General features: G+C 37.8%; 1 protein-coding gene across 1 annotated transcript; it reads left to right on the top strand.

The window, feature by feature from the left end:
* Window positions 1–17,973: 17,973 nt before the first annotated feature.
* On the top strand, window positions 17,974–19,251 carry LOC148026496 (putative DEAD-box ATP-dependent RNA helicase 48). Its single transcript, XM_087690461.1, has one exon. The coding sequence runs from the start codon at window positions 18,104–18,106 to the stop codon at window positions 18,731–18,733; it is 630 nt and encodes a 209-aa protein (XP_087546587.1). The 5' UTR covers window positions 17,974–18,103; the 3' UTR covers window positions 18,734–19,251.
* Window positions 19,252–20,209: the final 958 nt, after the last annotated feature.

The raw sequence follows: 20,209 nt of genomic DNA, 5'->3' as shown, positions 1-20,209 counted from the left end.
AGGTTTAGCTACTAGTGGCACTACAGTCTTTGGGACAACTGTGGTGCCCTTGCTAAAAGTCATCACTATTCTAAAATTACCGATGGTGACAAGGTGGATACGCTGCAAGTCATAGCCAACATTACAATGAACCTATTTTTTGAATATGTGTCTTAGCAATGATTCCTTACCAACACTCTACTTGTTAGAAGCACATAAAATATGATGGGTAGACTCCTAGTCTCGATAGAAACCATTAGTTTACATTTTTCCAATAGTGGATAGGATTGGCTCCCAAATGGACTAAGTTTCGCAATGGTTGGTTGCAATTGGGGTTGACCATGGCAGTCCGATCTTCACGCATTAGGATATTTGAGTTGACTCCCTCATCAATGAGCACATCAAGGGTGTATGCCTTTTGAAAGGTTACAATGATTCATTGGTAGGCTGGTGCAACCATTTTCTCATCTACCTCCTCAATTTTAGTGATGGTTGCAACCCTCACGTTCATTAGTGGTTCTATCATCAAAGGTTCATGAAGTGGATGTGATGAAGGGTAACACTTTTTTATGTGACTTCTATTGAAGAAACCTATTGTTAATCCCAATGCAAAGAAAAAAAAAAGGTGAAAACAATCAAAAGGCATAGAGCAAAGCGAAAAAAGGCAGCCCAACAAAAAATAGGAGAAAAAAGGTCAAAAGCGCAGTAGCAACTTTAAAAGTCCAGTGCGAGTGCAAAGAGGAAAATGCACACTTTAAATATAAAAGCGCACTCTAAATTGTTGTAAAAGAGCGCCAAGCCCCCTCTTGTGCAATTTGTAAATATAGACAGGCATGGGTGAAGGAACAATGTAAATAGAAAGGGAATAGGGAAAGAGAACCTAGGCTAAAATGGCTGGTCATGTAAAAAAGGGATGGGTGCCCAAGGAAGAGGCAGGGCATGTATAAAAGACAAAAAGTGAATGAAGGAGCTCATTCTTGTGTATGGAAAAAAACTAGCTCTCTTCTTCTTCTTCTTCTTCTTCTTCTTCTTCTTCTTCTTCTTCTTCTTCTTCTTCTTGCTTGTGCTTGTTCTTGAGAGAGGGAGTGCGAGGGAGTGAATATGTGAGAGTGAGGGATTGCGATGGAGAAGCTCTCCATCTTCTCCTCTCTCCTTTTTCTCTTCCCTTCTCTTCTCTTATCTCAGACATGACAATGGAGCTTAGAGCTTGGAGCTTGAGGATCGAGCTTCCTTGAGCTTGCACCTTGGATCGTGGAGCTACCAAAGAGCTCATGGGAGGAGGAAACTTGATTGGGCATGAAGGTAAGCTCACTACACTCGTCGTAGGTGTGAGAATGCACATGGATATGTGAGAGGTAGCCATCACACTTGACATGAAACGCTTAAAATAATAAGCGATCCATGGGTCTTAGAAATCGAGCGTGAGCTCCCATAGCTATGCCCTCTCCTTCTAGGGTTTCAAGTTTCACATTCCTCGTTTTACTAATATTGCGAATCTTGAAAGGTCCCAATCCCCTGAACTTGATAGAGTACAACAAGAGTAGATCTCCTCGCCCAAAGTCTCGTTGTTTGATTTGTTTATCAAACCAACTCTTTCGTCATGTCTTTTTGTAGATTAGAGCATGAGTTGCAATGAGATGAGTCTCAAGTAGACATTCCAACTCTACTAACTAATTTATCAATGCTTCATGGCCCTCCCTTCTCTCTTGGGCTACTATTCTCAATCTTGTAACAAAGAATTTTACTAGTAAAATAGCATCGGTTCCATAGGTCAATCTAAATGGAGTCTATGTCCTATGGCTATTTTGTAAGTCATCTTATATGCCCATAAAGCTGCCATGAGCTTGTTGTCCTAGTTGTTGAGTGAGGCAAAGACTACTTTTGTTTGAACACCCACCAATATCTTGTTCGTGGATTCGGCTTGACCATTGGCTTGAGGATAATATGGAGAGGACTTTTTGTGGATTATTAAGAAGCTAGATAACAAGTGAGGGATCACTTCATTGATGAAGTGTGTGCCTTGGTCACATTAACCAACTCCATGGGGCAACCAATCGTGAGATTACTTGCTCCCATAGAAACTTGACCATGGTCCTAGCATCATTTTTGTGAGTTACTCAAGCTTCCACCCACTTGGTGAGGTAGTTTATGGCAACAATGATGTACTTGGCTTGGAAGTATTGTGCTACTAGACTGATTGGACCAATGAAGTTGATTTTCCACTTCTCGAATGGTTGGCATGTGATCACTGAGGTCAACTCCATTTTGTCCTTACAAGTAGGAACTTTGGTCCATTGTCACTCATCACAATTCTTCACAAACTTAGTTGTACCGCGGAATAGCATTGGCCACCACAATTGAGACTCGAGCACCTTGTGTGCTATAGTGTCTCCACTAAAGTGCCCTCTGGCAATCGTGCCATGTGCTTCCTTGAGCACATCATGCAATTTTGTTCACATACACATCTCCTTAAGAGTCCATTCTATCCGAACTAATATGGTTGACCTATAATCAACTGATAGGGTTGGATCTTCGAGATTAGTATTTTTAACCTAGCCTTTTCTATGAGTCATTCCGGCAATCCATTCTTGAGGATGTGGACTATGTCATTTGCCCAATATGGTGTGAGGTATGCTCTAAAAAATTCTCATTCATTGGACATTCTAACAAAATGTGCAATTGGTAGATCATCATTTCCTTGTCCAGCAACTTCTCCTATGGGTATGCGCAGGACATGTGATCTGCCATATAATATTGTTTACCTTTACATACAACCACAGAGAAATCAAATTCCAAAAGCAAAAGTAACCATCAAAGAGCAATGTGTCCCATTGAGCAAGGTTTGTTTACAATATAAAGTAATGCTTGATGATCCACAAAGAAGTTAAAGGGTGCCACTAGAAGATAGTGTCTAAACTTCTTTATGGTGAACACCATGGCTAACCCTTCCCTCTTAGTTGTAGAGTAGTTTGTTTCTATCTCAGTGAGTTGTCTACTAGCAAAGCTCACTGGATAGTCTAGTTTATGTTCTCCAGGTTGGCACAACACTACCCCCATGACAAATTTGATGCATCAATGTGTACGTGAAAGGTAAGGGACCAATCTGGGGCCCTTAGGATAGGAGCTAAAGTTACAGCTTGTTTAAGCCTTTCATAGGCATGTTGACACTCTTCACTCTACTTGAATACTATTAATAGCTTATACAAAGGTCTAGCAATCAATGCATACTTCAATACAAGCCATTGGTAGTATCCAATGTGGCCTAAGAAACATTGAACTCCCTTGAAGTTGGTTGAAGGGGGGAGGTCTATAATCACCTTGACTTTAGAGAAGTTTGTGGTTATCCCATTCCTCAACACAATGTGCCCTAAAATACAGTCCCATTTCACCCAAAACTGGCACTTTAAGGGGTTGGGTAAGAGACCGTATTACTCACATTGTTCAAAGACTATTCGAAACTTTTCCAAGTGCTCTTTCCAGTTGGTGTGGATGCACAAATCATCGATAAAGACTTCCAACCATTTCCTAAGCATGTCCTTAAAGATGGCACACATGAGACATTTGAAGGTAGTAGGAGCATTAGTTAGCCCAAATGGTATGACTATGTAAGCAAACACCCCCCATTCGGTGGCGAATGCCATCTTGTGCCTATCATCGGGATAGACTTGCACTTGGTAGCCTAAGAAGCCATCCAAGAAGCTATAAGATTCATTTCCTGCTACTCTCTCTAGCATGTGCTCCGTATATGGCAACAAGTAGTTGTCTCTCTTTGTAGCCACATTGACTTTCTTATAGTTTACACACACACGAATCTTCATGTTCTTCTTCATGACAATAAATGTGGGTGATACCCAATCTGTGTGCTCTATCTCATAACTGAATCATCCCTTCATTAGCTTATCAATCTCCTCCTTTATTGCATGTGCATACTTAGGATTCATTGCATATGGTTGTTTCTTGACTTATACTACTTTCGAGATCATATAAATATTGTGAGTCACTATGCTTGGATCTATTCCCTTCAGCTCGTTGAAGGACCATGCAAACTTCTGTTGTTCAACTTTTGAAGACTTTGAATGCTTCTTTATCTCCTCCTTTAACTTCCTACACCCTAAATGGAGTGGAAGGTCCCCCTTGGTATGTCGAGTCCTAGGAGGTGGTCGAGGTATTTTGGGGTCACTATCAGAGTTTGCATCTAACTTGGAATTGTACTCAACATCCTCATTAAAAGAGGTTGTCTCCCTTGGTGCTCACAACTTTGAAGCTAACTCTACTCCAAAATAATGGTGTGGTGCAAGGATGAACTAATCCTGCTTGCTCATAATCTACCACCTTGAGGCATTCTAGCCAAGCTCGATCGCAATCTACCTTGGCAACTCCTTTGCTCACTTGAGACGTGTTAATCTCTCAAGATTTAGTGTCCGCTCAGATTTACTCAATCACTCTTCCATTTGTGTCATACTCTATAGTCTCTACTTCCTCTTTTCACTCCTCACTAATGGAGCAACAATCTTCATACCCATCGTCAGAATCCTCACATTGCAACTGTGTGTTGCTTGCAGGGTTCTTACTTTTGAGCTTTGCTCCACTTGTCATGAGAGTCTAGTTATACAACAAGTTTAAGTCATGCACCTTAGTCCATTGCCACTCTTTGCTTTCCATAAGATCCTTTAGGGGCTTTAAATTGGTGGCTAGGTTACCCGCGATGAGCTCACTTGATAGGTATTTGAGGATTTTGTGGAGTTCCAATTCGTTCGTCGGGATGCAATCGGTAATTGGCATTGGTTGGCTAATGAGACTCCTCGCCATGATGCATAAATGCATTGTGGGTAGATTAGAAGTGATGGCAATGTTAGGTTTGCTAGCTAAGTCTACAACTTGCATGTATTCACTCGCACTCATCCTTAGGGCAAGGAATCTACCTTGTTAGAGGTCCATAATCACTCCTAGACCCTAAGTCACTCTTGAACAGGGTAGAGATGGCATCTAATTCCACTGACGAGGTTTTCCAAGTGTCCATCTCTACTCAGACTACTTCTAATCTATTGCCCAAGAATATCAGGCCATTACCCCTATCCTCTATCACTCTACCATTCCTCATCCAAGGCATGCCTATCTAGCAGGATATTATAATCCACTCCCTTCATAACTATGTTCACATAGAATTGGATTTCCACTATCTTTAGAGGCCAATCCTTTAGGACTCCAAAGGTAACCTTCGTCCCATTTGCTAGAGTGACATTGAACAATGCGGTTTCCCATCGGTGGGTTTTTCAAGCTTGCAGGACTATGTGACTAAGTACACCAACCCCTATTCCTATGTCCACTATCCCCTTTCATGTAGTATCTTCTAAGGCAATGACATGTAAGATTATGTGCATCTCAGCACCCTCCCAAAAGGCATTCACTTGTGGAGACTTAGACACTGGATTTAGCATTAGGCTCAGTATGTGCATCACGATATCATGGTAGTGTCAAGATTGTGGGAGAGAAGGAAGGAGTCTCACTTGTAGCTTTCTTGCTTGCACAATGGAGGAATACACACAGAGGTGGAGGCTGAAAATAGTTTTCCTCTTCTTAGTTGTGTAAGCCAAAAAGAACTCTAGTACAAGGAAATAGAAGAACCCTATATATGGGTCTCTAACCAAACTCAACTAACTAAGGTGGCATACTAATTGAGCCATGAACTAGAGTAGATGAGGATAGCTATCATGTAGCTATTATTCATGGGCGGTGTACCAACCGCATCTGCAACTGACAAGTCGGTGACATAAATGCACAACGGTCACCCTGGCATATCACGAGTGGAGCTCGATATCTCAACACTCCCCCTCGAGCTCAATCCCAATTCCTGCACACCAAGCAGGTCTCTGAACTTGCGCAGCTTCTCTGCGCCCAATGCCTTCGTAAATATGTCAGCTACCTGATCCTCTGTGCTGACATAAACTAGATCAATAAGACCTAGTAAAACCCTCTCCCGCATATAGTGATAATGCATCTCAATGTGCTTTGTTCTAGCATGATAGACTGGGTTATTTGCTAAGTGTATACTACTCATGTTGTCACAATAAATGACAACTCGCCCATCTGTAGGCTGATGCATATCATAAAGTAGCTTATGCAACCAAGCTACCTCACATGCAGCCATTGCTGCACCCTGTACTCAGCCTCTGTGCTGGACAAGGCAATTGTAGGTTGTTTCTTGCTGCTCCAAGTGACTACAGCACTCCCAAAAGAGAACACATATCCATTGGTAGATCGTCTATCAGAAATGCTACCAGCCCAATCAGCATCAGTGTATCCATGCAACTGTATCTGAACCCCAGTCTCATAAAATAGTCCATACTGCAATGTGGACTTCACATACCTGAGTATGCGTCTAGCTGCATCCAAATGCGGTTTCCTTGGAGCCTGCATAAACTGACTTACCAATCCAACAACATAGCTCAAATCTGGCCTGGTAATAGTCATATAAATCAAGCTTCCTACTATGCGTCTGTACATAGTAGGGTCTTCCAGAAGCTTACCTGCATCTGTGCTCAACTTCACATTCTGCTCCAAAGGAACTGAAATAGGCTTACAGCCTGTCATCCCATATTTGGACAGCATGTCCAATCCATACTGCCTCTGCAAGAGCTATATCCCACTTGGTGATCTAATCACCTCAATGCCCAAGAAATAATGCAGCTCTCCCAAATCCTTCATCTCAAACTTTTGCTTCAATAGCATTTTCACATGAAGGATATCTTCATCACTGTCATCTGTCATAATCAAATCATCAACATAAATGACAAGTAGCATAATACCTTTCTCTGTTTTTCTCACATAAAGTGAGAAATCTGCCTTGGAAATCTGAAAGCCAATAGTGACAAGATACCGTCCTATCTTGTCAGACCATGCTCTAGGTGCTTGCTTCAAGCCATACAAGGCTTTCTTCAACCTACAAACAAACTCAGGATGAACAACATGCACATAACCTGGTGGCTGCTCCATATAGACCTCTTCTTGCAAATCACCATGCAAGAAGGCAGTATAGTGAATAAAAATCAGGGTAGATGCCAAATCCTCCAAGGCTTTACTCAATTGGCTGGTCAATGAATCCACCTTGTCTTGTAAGGAAGTATACACTCTTGTGTAAACAGACTAAAGATAAGATGTAAGGGAGGTCTCCAAGGTAGACTGGACACCAGAAACTATTTGAGAGAGCAATGGTCCAGCTATCAATGTTTGTAAGGAAGCATGAATTTGCTGATCTAGCTATCCATCCCTCTTCCTCTCTTCACCATCTTCTTCTTCTCTTTTCCTTTCTTGTGCACATGGCTATGGAGGTCAAAGCTCTGAGCTTCAAGATGGAGCTTGCTTGAGGTCGCATCTTGCATCATGGAGCCATCCATGGATTCATGGGAGGAGGTATTCAATTTGATTTGAAGATAAGCTCACTATATTGGTGTGTCGAAGTATGCGTATGGCACTCTCCCTCTTCTCACACTCCTTCTCTTCCTCTCTCATTCATAAGAAGGAAGTAAGAGCAAGAAGCAAGAAGAGATCAAGTTTGACCACACACAAGAATGAGATTCTCTATTCATTTCTTGACTTATATACATGTCCTTATCCCTTCCTTGGTGGGCGGCCATCCCCTTTTTGTCTAGCCTTCGTCCATTCCTCTACTCTACTCTTTTCTCCTTTCTATTAGCATAGGCCTTAACTCATGCCTCTCATTCTTTACAATTTGCATGGAAGAGAGCCCAACACTCTTTTACAAAATGAATTGCAATGCAACGGGTGCTCTTCTTGCCAGCATATCAAGGTACGCTTATTATTGTGTGCTTCCTTTTACATTTGAGGCTTTTTTCTACACTTCATGTTTTCAATTTTTTTCTAAGTGTGTCTTTCTCTTTCATTTTTCTCTCGCCTTGGGACTGTCCTCCACTTTCAATTTTTTCAGCTTTTTCGTCTTGGTCTTCCGAGGGTGTAACATGCTCATTAGCACTTCTTGTGAAGAAATATTTGGAAAAAACTTCATGTACTTCAATATGATTCTTTAAAATGAAAATATGTTTGATTTATATATCCAAATTATTTTATTATATCATGAGTTACAAGATGTGAGTGTACATATATGAAATAATAGTCTACCCTTGGAGTATATTCATAAGATATAAGCAGAAGTAGTAAATGAATATTTACAAGATATAAACTACAATAAATGAATATTTTTCATTTTTCATGATTTTATCAAGTCCTTATCAACTATATCTAAGATGTTTGATTTTTCTAAGATTTTTTAACTTTAGGATAATGGTGTGAAAATGCTATGATCTTTATTTTTAATGAGACCTTATACTTGTAAAAAAAATGTACAAAAATTTTCATAAATAGTCTATACTTTGATAAAGCTTTTATTCTTTTAAAGAATTTTTGGAGATTATTTGATATTTTAAAAATGTTTTTCTAAGATTTTTCAACAAGATCTTTGTGAAAAAAATTTACATTTTTTTGACAAGTGTAAGATCTCATTAAAAGTAAAGATCATAGCATTATCACATAGTTGAATCTAGTAGTGACCATTACCCTAAACTTAAAAAATCCTAGAAAAATCCAATAGGAACCATTACCCTAAATTTGAAGAATCCTTGAAAAATTAAACAACTTAGATATAGTTGAAGAAGCCTTGAAAAAAAAAGACTTGCAAGATACGGCATTAGAGGATTAGTGGCATCCAACAAGCCCCTTATCATGCTGTATCAAACATTTCTTATTCTTCATGATTTTTTTAGAGACTCTTAATTAATATGGCTTGATACAAAGATTGTTAGCTAGTTTAAAGTGTCACTTAATGGAAATATTATTACAGATAGTTTGGAGTATCTTAAGCATAGTAAGGCTTGAAAATTTTTTGGCTAGTCTTTTGCTATTTTTTTTTACCTATCATTACATAATTTGGATCTAAATGAGACTATATTTTTGAAGAGATATTTCATTAATATATCTTTACTATATGATTATCTTCTTTAAGATCTTTAAAAATATACAAGAGGTATTGAATAGTTATATATTTTTAGATAATATATTATTTTTACCATTTTGTCACTAATTGTTCTATCAATTTACTAAATTATTTTTATTTAAGAGAGACTATCAGCTATTAAAAAATATTGAAAAGATATTGAATAATTATATTTATTATCATATGTTTCTTGTAAGATTTTGATTATTAATAACTTATATGTTCAACTCCATTGTCTTATCAAATATTCATATTATTGTATATAGAACTACTAATGATTTATTTAGCTAACTCCATTAACTTGTCAAAAGTTCATGTTATTTCATGTAGCTAATTTTGTATAACATCCTACATTACTCTTTACACCATTTTCAAAAAATAAATAAGGCCATGAATGCTATAGAGCAAAGGAGATATATAATCACAAGAATTATTTTGATGGACTTTTTTTTGTGAAATGTGAGATATATTACATTTGAAGAAATATATACAAGGATAAGGCATCAATAGTGCAGTGATGCTTTTAATCTTAAAAGCAGTTTGCATTACAATTAGAGTTGTGAGAGGAAGAAATTGAGTCAAGTCATTTCTATTTCTTCCTGCATATCAGGGGGGGAGATCTTAAGAGAGTGCTAAGGATAGGATAACGTAGACATCATCGTCCCATGACATCAAGCCACCGTTCAGGTATTGAAATTTGATAGTGCTACTAAGAATCACAATTGAGGATATTGAAATCTGATAGTGTTATTAAGAATCATAGTTGAGGGTATGATGAGAAAATGACTCCCAAGGGCTAATATCATGTAAAAAGTTGTATCCTTCAATTCTCTGTAGCATCCTGCACACATGAGATCCTCTCAGTCCTGAAATGAGTATGATGCACAATGTCACTAATACTTTTATGTATTGCTAGGTGAATCTTCTTTATATTTTAATAGACTAAAACTTGAACAATTAACATTAAAAAAGAGGAGACTTACTAGTAGTAGCATGATTATTTGAATTAATGCTTTTATCTCCCAGAAAACAAAGTGCTTTATTTCTTCTGATCATAATATATTACTCGTGTCTTATCCTTTAGCGCTTACAAAAAAGTTGACATTACAACACAGTATCATAAAGATATTCTATTTTTAAGTGCTAAGATCAATGTGAACTTTCTATTCTATTAGCTTGAGGTTCATCCTTAGTATATCTATCCCTACCTGTTTGTGTCAATACCATGAGTCTCTTTTAATCATTTTCTTATGAATCAATTGAAGAGATGGAGGAAAAAGCTTGCATTTGGTTGAAATAAAATCTTACTAAATGGACGACTTAGGGGACAAAGTACAGATATGGCTTGGATGTCCCAACCCACTCGAATCTATCAGAAATTGACAACCTGATCTCGTTTTAGGTCCATGAAGGCCCATATCTCTATAGCTAAGTCATCAAGTTTGGGTAGAGACTCTTTTGATTGTTAACCACCTTCTCAAGGGTTTGAGAAAGGAGGCGAAGGAAGACCAAAGCAAATTGGCAATAAGAACTAGATGTGATTTTGGTGAGAAATTTTACAATAAAGTATAATCTTCTCTGAGAACTCAGAAACAAATAAAAGACGAGAGAATGATCATTCAAATGACTATAGATGAAAAACAAATGTGATTTTGGTGGAAAAATGTAATAGTACAATATTTAACTGTTTAAAAAGAAAAAATAATGGCCGAAAAGTGGCCCTTAACATGAGTTAACGTCTTTAGGCATTTAATAGTTGACCTCCTAAATGAATAATATATTCTCTCATTAATTACATCTGAATGGTTAAATTTGGAGGGTTCATTATTCTTATCGCTTCTAAAACATTTTTTGGTCTTATTGGCATTTTACCTTCCTTAGGAAGTTGATGAGTTGGACGAGATGACATTTTTTATTATCCTATTGTACTTATGTACATTTGTACTTTGTCACTTTTTTCTCGTTCTCTCCTCAATAGGGACACATTTTCCTTTAAGTGGGAGGTTGTTGGGGATAAAGGCACATGTGCTTAGCTGCCCATATATTACTACATTGATAGTACCCGCACACATGTACACTATAGGTGGTAGGTGCCTATCACTACCACTTCATTCTTTATTCTTTTAGTGATATTTGAATCAAGGGAAGGTCGGTCACACATTGTCATTGTTGGAGTTCCCACATCCTCTCTCTCTCTCTCTCTCTCTCTCTCTCTTCCACCATAGCTCTTGCTTCCACTCTAGGCTCACTCCCTTCACCCTCTGGTATCTTCCACTCCAACTTGCAAATTAGTTGGTCTGGTTAATTCCACAAACTTGTGAACCCTTAGAATGAATACTCCCTTTTGAATTCCTTCATCTAGATTATGATTGGTCCATCTTTTCAATATGGATTCCATTCTTGAGACATATGCTTCAACTCATTCTTTGGAGAACTAGCCTAAATTCACGAATTTCTCCCACATTCGATCTTCAAAGCCTTCACACCTAGTTTTGGTGAGGAAAGTGACATCCCATGTACCAAAAATTCCTATTGGCCTGCCTTTTATAACACTGAAATGTTGCACCCTTGAAAATGGCAAGGAATATCGCTAACCAATGCTATGGGATTTTGGCATTATCAGTCACACATGCTATCATGAACTCTACTTTGTGAAGATCAGGGTCTTCATTATTTTCTCCTTTATAGATGGGTAATGGGACTACATTCGATAGTCTGTCACATCAACATTTCCAAGATGTATCTAACTAGGAAGGGAACCTTGATTCGAATAGGCCATTAGGACTTTTGTAAAGTGTGTTGTGCAAGGACATCAAAAGATTCTTCTCTTGCTTTGTCATTCTCTACTCTAGCCTTCTCTTTATGCCTTCTTATGTACCTTTGGCAATGCTCAAATGCTTGTCTCTTTATTGACTCATTCATCAATGAGTTGGCTCCACCTAACTTTCAGTGCTCCACAAAGGGGAGCTGAGGGTCTTCTGTTTGCTTTGGCCTCTAGAAGACTTTGTAGCTAGCATTTCTTCCACTTCTTCTTTCTCACAGTCTCTGAATTCTACCTTCATGCCACTATAGAGGGGAAGGAATTCGGTTCTAAAGGTCTCAAGGTCCATCTATCTAAGGATAGTCCTGGTGCCATCATTCTAATAATAGTAGCTTCAAAGGGTTTCAATAGTGTATGTGGTGAAGAAGACATGCTCCACTAACTTCTAATGGGTTGCTAGCTAAACATACAAAACATTATCAATGTATCAAACGTCCCACGTTTCCTACTACTGAGCATCCATGAATAGATTTTAGCTTTTCTCCTTTTTTTATGGTGGACTTCCACTAACAATGACTCCTAAAGCTTCTTTACTATTTCCCACTTGATATTGTCAAGCAACTCCTCAACAAAGTCAAATCCACCATCTTTAACCATTTTCTATGCTTCTAATTCTTCAATTTTCTCCCAAGTAATTTGACACCAAGATGCAAGTCTCTATTGCTGCTATGGATAGAGTGGATAGTTCCTCATACAAGGCCTACATCTTCCACCATTGGAAAATGAATCTTTTGAAGAAAGTGGCTTTGGCTATGAAACATTTAATTCTCTTGGAGTTTTTGGAATTTTATCATCTTGCATTGCTTCTCTTTCTCTTCAAAAGTGCCATTCCTTCCATTTTTAGTCTCTTTTGGAGCTCTCTAGAGACCACCAAAAATATAAGAAAATAACTGTAAGAAAATATTTGTAGCATCAACAAGCATCTTTTCAATCTCTTCATAGAGCTACATAAATGAAACAATAGGAAATACAAGAACACCTTCAAGTAGCATCATAGACGTAATCTCCCATGTATTTATCTTTAATAGAACATCACATATTCTTCATAGCAACAAACAAAAGAGAAGAAAAACCCATATACATCATTAGATGAATGGAATCAATCACACAAACTTCATATTATAGCTTTTATAAATGTATTCATGTCTTCTTCTCCCACAATCTCTCTCATATACAATATATCAGCCTCTAAAATGACTATCTTTCACTCAATATCTCTTCTCACACACTCTCAATCACTCATATATGAAAATACAATAGAATGAATGTTCAAAATCCTCTCTTGGTCATGGAGACACCCTCCAAAGGGTATGGCTAATCTGAAGATTCACTAGAGCCACTATAGTGTCTCTTCAAATCTCATCATTGACACTATCACTCCAAGTCTTCACTTCAGTCTTTAACTACTATTTATTTCTTCAAATGAGCTACTTTGAGCTTGTATTATTCTCTTTCCAATGTTAGAAAAAAATTTCATGCTAAAAACTCATCCAATAGAACATATACATAGGCATACAACGGCTAATAAAAGACATATAGAAGCTCACAAAACACCACAAAAAGTCAACAGAACACAACAAAACCACTCAACTTTAACCAAAACCATTCCAACTCATAAAAAATATTTCAATAAATATTAAATAATCAAACTCAATCTTTCACAATCCCAATCTCTCAACACAGCCAAAAACAAACTCAAACAAACACAATCAAAACACATCAGAACCAATTAAACCATCAGCGAAACCTATCAACACATTACAACTCAACCAAAAACCATAGTAAGCTAACTAAACATATTCAACCACAACCAAAACTCTCTAAAACCAACAAAATGAAATCAAATCATGCACTAAAATAACCAATCAACACCAAAAACCAACAAAAAACAACCAAAAATCCATTCTTTTCCATCCTCAACATGGGCTCAAGCAAATTGGTTGGTATTGTGTAGCGTTTTCAAAAAAGGAAAAAGGAATGTGATGCACTAATAGGATGCTCCTTCCATTGAAAGAAGAGTATATTGGAGTGTACAAAAAAATGCACTAAACCATGATTTGAAGAGGAACACAATGATCTATATTATCAATGGAGGGAGTACCAAGCAAAGTGTCCATTGAGGTAGCAAATAACAAACTCATTAGCTTTTGGAGATTGGACCATATACATGAGGATAGATTACAATCATTGGACACCTGATTTTCTTGGTGGGAAGTAAGAGGATTCTATTGAGCAAAGTGGATGTTAAGTCAATGAGATGGAGGTCACTTCTTTCCATGGGCAATATTTTTTAGTATAAACATGTATCTACAAGGTGTAGGCTTAGCAAGTCAACTTATACTCTACTTCTAATATGGATATTTTGAGGGTATGGAGCATAGGGTGTTGAATGTTCAAAGAAGGCTTTGCAATATGCTCACAATAAGCAAAGGAGTTGATTATGCCATCAAGAAATTAGTGCATTTATAATGCTCATCCTTTTCAAGGGGATTTTTTTTGTGAGGCTATAATTGGATAAGCTATGAACACAAGAGGAGAAAGTATGGCTTTAATTGAGTTATGGCACAAAAGACAAGGTCATATTGGATTCAACTCAATGTTGGAGATGCAAATAAAATGTATGGTTCAAGGTTTACCTCAAAACCATTAGCAATGTGAATTGTGTGTTATGGCAAAGTCTCATAAGAAGCCCTTTCAAAGATCTACTATAAGGACAACTGACCCTCTCCAACTTCTTCTTTCAGATCTTCATACAACAAAGACTAAAGCATCAATGGATGCAACTACTTTGTGACTTTTATTGATGACTATAATAGATATTGTTGGGTCTACTTCATCAATAACAAAGCTTACATATTGCACAACTTTAAGAAATTCAAGACCATGGTTGAGAACCAATTTACTCACTCTTAGGTTAAACAATGGGATTTTTATTATCATATTTTATCATGATATTATAAAACTATTAAAATTGTCTCCTCAAGCCTCTATGTATGTTTTATATAAAAATAATTTATATTCATCATAACATAATTTTTATATTCTTATTAATATTTTATATAAAACCACTTATTTTTATATTTTTAATTTAGCAAATATTTTTAATAATTTTTCATATAGTTCTATCCTTTTCTCTCATACAAATGTTAACAAATCACTTTTAATAGTTCACCCTCTTCTTCATCTTCATCATCATCTTCCTTTGGCTCTCTCTCCATTCTTTATTTATATATTGTTATTATTTACGTAATGATCTATGTTTTCATGATTTACATGTTGTATACTAATTTATTGTTCATATCACATTTTCATTATATATGTCATATTCTCATATAAATTTTTATTTAGAAAAACATTTTAAATAGCCTTTTAAATAGTCCTATTCTTTTCTCTTAGCTAATAACTATAAGAAGAGAAACAATAAAAATCACACACACACACACACAAACACATGCACATACACACTCTAAATATATCCTATATGCTTGAACTTCTATTATAATAAAACATGTTTAAGTGTCGAGTGTGTATCTAGGGTTACTATCATCTCTAGAACATCACCTTGTAAGTGCACGACAAATATTAACACCAATGCAAAGCATTCCGAGAATTTAAGTGCAGAGATATGCGAGGCTTGCTATTATGGCAAATTACTTCCATGGTTTTAGTTGGTTTCGCTCCATACATCTCTACTATTAGTTAAGAGGAGGTCATGGCCTGCAGCAGCCCCCGACCTCCCCTTGACTTTATTGTGGGGGTGCCACGCGTCCGACACCCCCTCGCCACGAAAAGGGCACTGACAATTTATCTCCGGAGTCGACCTACGTCCCCACCTCCTCGAGCTGTGTCCTTCTTGAAGGGGGAGGGAGGGACAGAATAAGAAGTGAGAAGAAATGAAGAGAGAAAAGAAAGAGAGGGGGAGAGACAATTTCCAAAATGCCAGCACAGTTTACTCCATGCCAGCTCGACTAATTGAGTATGCAATGGTACTAGGCTAGTATGCAAGGCTTTCAATAACAAGGTCGTTGATGCAGAGATAATTACAGGGACCAATATTGGTGACATAGTTTTTATCCCGAGGATAACTTTCATTCCAACTACACTGGAACTTCCTTTCTCAATGAAACGCTTGCAATGCCCAGTCCGTTTGGCGTTTGCAATGACAATCAACAAATCTCAAGGCCAAACGTTATCATGTTTGGGGATAGATCTAAAAACCCCAGTCTTTACTCATGGTCAACTCTATGTTGCTTTCTCAAGAGTAAAGTCTCCGGACAGATTGAAAGTCTTGATTGATGAGAAAGAGGACATGGTAAATGGTACCATCAATATTGTATATAAAGAAGTTTTATAGAAAGTATTGTAACCTCTATTTTTTCAAAAGTGTAATCTTTGTTCTCTCATATTATATTTGCATAATATTTTTATTTCAATACAATCAAAGCCTTTTTTTCTTCTTTGTTCACATATCTATAAAATGTAGTGTTGTACTTTCTTATGCTCTTTTTCAGTAGTGAGTTCTTTGTCAATGAAAAGCAAGTTTGACTTATTTTCTCTGATTTAATACTTTAATGTTTTAATCATATCTCTCATGTATGGATAGATATTCATGATTTTATGTGGAGTTAAACATATGTTTGTTTTACTATATGAGAACATTGTGTTTAAATTATTTCTACCATATAAAGTTATTTGAACTTTCTATCATAACTGTAATGTTTTTTTTCTCATATTATATTTGCATAATATTTTTGGTGCAATATCATCAAAGTTTATTTATTCTTTTTTAATCATATATTTTTAGGAAATGAACTATTTTACTGTCTCCTGTTCTTTTTAAGTATTAAGGTTTTCAAAGAAAAGTAAGTTCAACTTTTTTTCTTTAACAAAAAATGAAATGTTTTAATCTCTCATGCTCTTTTGAAATATTATATTCCTTGAATAAAACCATGTTTGACTTATTTTCTATGAAATTTTGTTTGCATTTATACAAAAGTAAGTTTTGAGAAATTATAATGTATAAAGTTTTTTTATACAATATGCATTACAAACTCTTTTTTTCTTCTAAATTGGTCTTCTAATTTCAATATTGTAAAATCTTTTTTTTCCTTTTTAAAAATTTGATCAATATTACTAATTTTTATGTTTCCTAAATTTTATTAATAGATGGCCCAAACAGTATTCGAATATTATCGTGCCTCTCCTTATCAAATGAGACTTCAAGAAGCATTGCGAACTATTACTACGGATGATATTATCCATAGAACTTTGGCTAGGGTAATCGAAAGATTACCCAATGATGGATTTACTAATGGAAACACTCCTTTATATGTAGAAATTTTATATTTTGGATGGATCCAATGCTACTATGTTGGACAAACAGATGTTGAGTACTTCATATCTCGGTCCCACACTAGACACATACCGAATGACTAGAGTAAATGGGAGTTTCAAGATTTATCATGTTTTGTAACTTTGCATTAGTTTCATCCAAATTTCGCCGACTGCTCTACTAATGTTAGAGCCAATCATATCACGTCCCCAGGTAATACTTACTCACCATTTTCATTAATGTTTTGCTTTATAAATTTAATATTGTTATTTCTAAAGTCTTTTTTTTTTCGTTTTTAGATGTTGCAGCACAATCTGGGGCGGGGCATGTCACAGCTTCGCCCACACATGTTCCCCGTGCTAGATCCACTGTTGATAATTCATCTAAGAAGAGAAAGCTTTCTTTTCGATAGTTGATTTTCGACAGTACAACTATCTTTTTGAAAACATTATATACTTTCTTTTCCATTTACCTGTTGTTATAGTTGGAATTCTTTTAGTAATATTTAAAAAACACTTTTGCTTCAGTTATCTTTTCCAATTATTATGGTTGAGATAATCAATGTTATTGTATTGAATTGTTAGAATTTATAATGAAGTTTAAAAATAGCAAGACTATTTGATTTATTATTAAGTGGAAGAACATGTGAACAAATTAAAACATTTGTGCTTCACATCTCGGCGCGAAACGTCGGAAGAAAGCTGGAGCGTAGCGCCGGCCCCGCCTAGTGGATATTGTTATCGTCTTTTGTTCCTATAGCCTGGTGTTTTCATAGCCTTTTGGCTCCATGAGTGTTAGGTGGTCGGGGGGCTTGTGGCCGGATGTAAATATTTCTACACATTGGTTTCAACTTCTTTCATGAAAGAAAACACGCGAGAGAGAGCGAGCATCTTGAGTCGAAGACACCTTCAACAGACCTTCGTTTGGAGTGGGGAGGTAATCTTGTACTAAATGTGCAGTCTTCATGTTGGCTGCTTTGTTGGCGAAGCAGGCCGATCGCTTCCGTCCTCCCTCCCTCCGATGTCTTCTATGCGCGCGTCTGTCATGGAGTCGCAGCATGGGCGGAGGCCCCCGCACCTTCCCAGGAGGCGTCAACAAATGGCAATGGAAGCGCATGCAGGAGAAGCACCACAAGGCTAAGTTGAAGAGGCGGCTGGCGAGAGAGAAAGAGGTCTACACCTTCAGGCAGCGAGCGCAGGTCCTGGCAGAGCACCCCGAGCTGATGCAGCCATGGGAGAAGCTGGCCACCTTCCCTTCGGACAACGTCACGCCCGAGCAGCACATACAGAGCCTCGTCGGGCGCTTCAATAAGCTAGGGGCGGAAGATATTTGGACAGAGGATGATGGCCCTCAGCTCTCGCCCAAGCAGCCTGCGGCCGCACCACCGGAGATGGAAGCCCCCAAGGATCCGTCCATACTCGACGATGCCATCGCGAGCATACTCAATAAGAAAGACGAGCTGCCGAAGAAGGTGAGGAAAATCAAGCTGTCTCCCAAGGAAAGAAGCCTTCAGGACTACCGTGCTTCCTTCGACAGTGATCCCCTTGGTGTGTCTGTTGAAGGGCGCCCTTCTTCGAACAGGAAGCAAGGATAGCACAGATTATTAGACTACCTCTCTGCAAGCAAGGCCAATTATGATATGGAGTGTGGCATATTATGACAGCCATGGCTTTGGAGCGGAACATGGTATGTCTGTAACTGAAAAACTAACTGTGCTAGTTCCTCGAAACTTTGTTTTGTAGAGAGAGATTTAGTGACATGCCAATCCTAGCATTGCAGGTGCTGGACATTTCCTTCCAGTGTACTGATGGATCATTTGTCTACTTCTATTCTTTTAGCATCTACTTTCTGTACTCAGCATCTGAGTAAGTTTGCAAGTTGTGATGTACCGTCATACGGGCCTTATGTACTGGACTCTTTCAATCTCTCGATCCCTCATCATTGTTGTATGAAAACCTATCACGGAAGTGCTAGCTTTATGCCTAACTCTTGGACTTGTAACTATGAGGTTTTGGGTTTTGAGCCTACATCCTTGCAGCACCATTGGTGGGAACACCTATATTTCTAATTGTGCTGCCCTCTTTGCCTTTATGCCAGCAGGTCAGATTTGTTTTTTAGGATGCTTTCTCTGTATTGCATGTATGTGCATTTGCATGATTAGCACATAGTCCTAATATCAGTTTGGTTCAGCCTTGAAGCACTACTTTCAACCAAGGACTAATGTTGTCTGTTGCAGTTTGAAAAAGGCTGCTCCAAGTTGTATCTTTCACAAACTTTGTTACTCTCCAACAAGTTAAAGAAGCCTTTTTTTTTTCCTTTTTGGGATTGGGGTGTTGAGAAATCATATCAGTCAGTATAGGTTCTCTCCTTCATTCCTAGTTTTGGTTTCCATTTACAGCCCCAAAAAGGCTTTCTGGGCGCCTTCTGAGAGAGTTGGGTCGCCAACCGAGAGATTTCAGTGGGGCGACATTCTAGATAGTTTATGCCTATATATATATGACATTGACTCCACCCATTTATTCATTCTACATTCATTCCTTCCGACATTTTGCCATTGTCTTCCTCTCCACTGTTGCTTACATCCCATCCAAAGGACATTGTAGTTCATGGTCTATATCTTTCCCTACACCAAGCCCCTTATCTTCCACACCTTCTAAGTTATGTTTTGGGTTGTAGATTCCCTTCCTCCACCTGGTGTCAGATTGAACTTGCGTTTTAATTCTCTTCCTCCACTTGGCAACCATCATCTCCATTTGGTGTTAGCAGACACAATCATTCCTTCTTACACTGTCACTCTCTTCCATGTTTTTCTCTCCTTTCTCCATCCTCTCCTTTCTCCACCCCGTGAGGAGGACATTGTGGTTCATGGCTTTTGCATCCATCTCCATTTGGTGTTTTGCAGCCTACATCATTTGACATTTGCCATCCGCACTTGGCGTCATCATCAGGCTTGTGTTTTCGGTAGTTTTAGGCTGTCCACAACAGGTTACACCCTCTTTATCAGCCCTACATCATATACCTGCGTTTTTGTGTTTTCTTCACTCTTTAAGGGCTACCTAGCAGTGGCTTG

This window comes from Lygodium microphyllum, chromosome 13 (genome assembly GCF_053477565.2).
Source record: "Lygodium microphyllum isolate KBCC chromosome 13, Lygodium_microphyllum_v1.1.10, whole genome shotgun sequence".
Lineage (NCBI taxonomy): Eukaryota > Viridiplantae > Streptophyta > Polypodiopsida > Schizaeales > Lygodiaceae > Lygodium > Lygodium microphyllum.
Note: the sequence above shows the minus strand (reverse complement) of the source record. Positions and strands in the feature narration are given on the sequence as shown.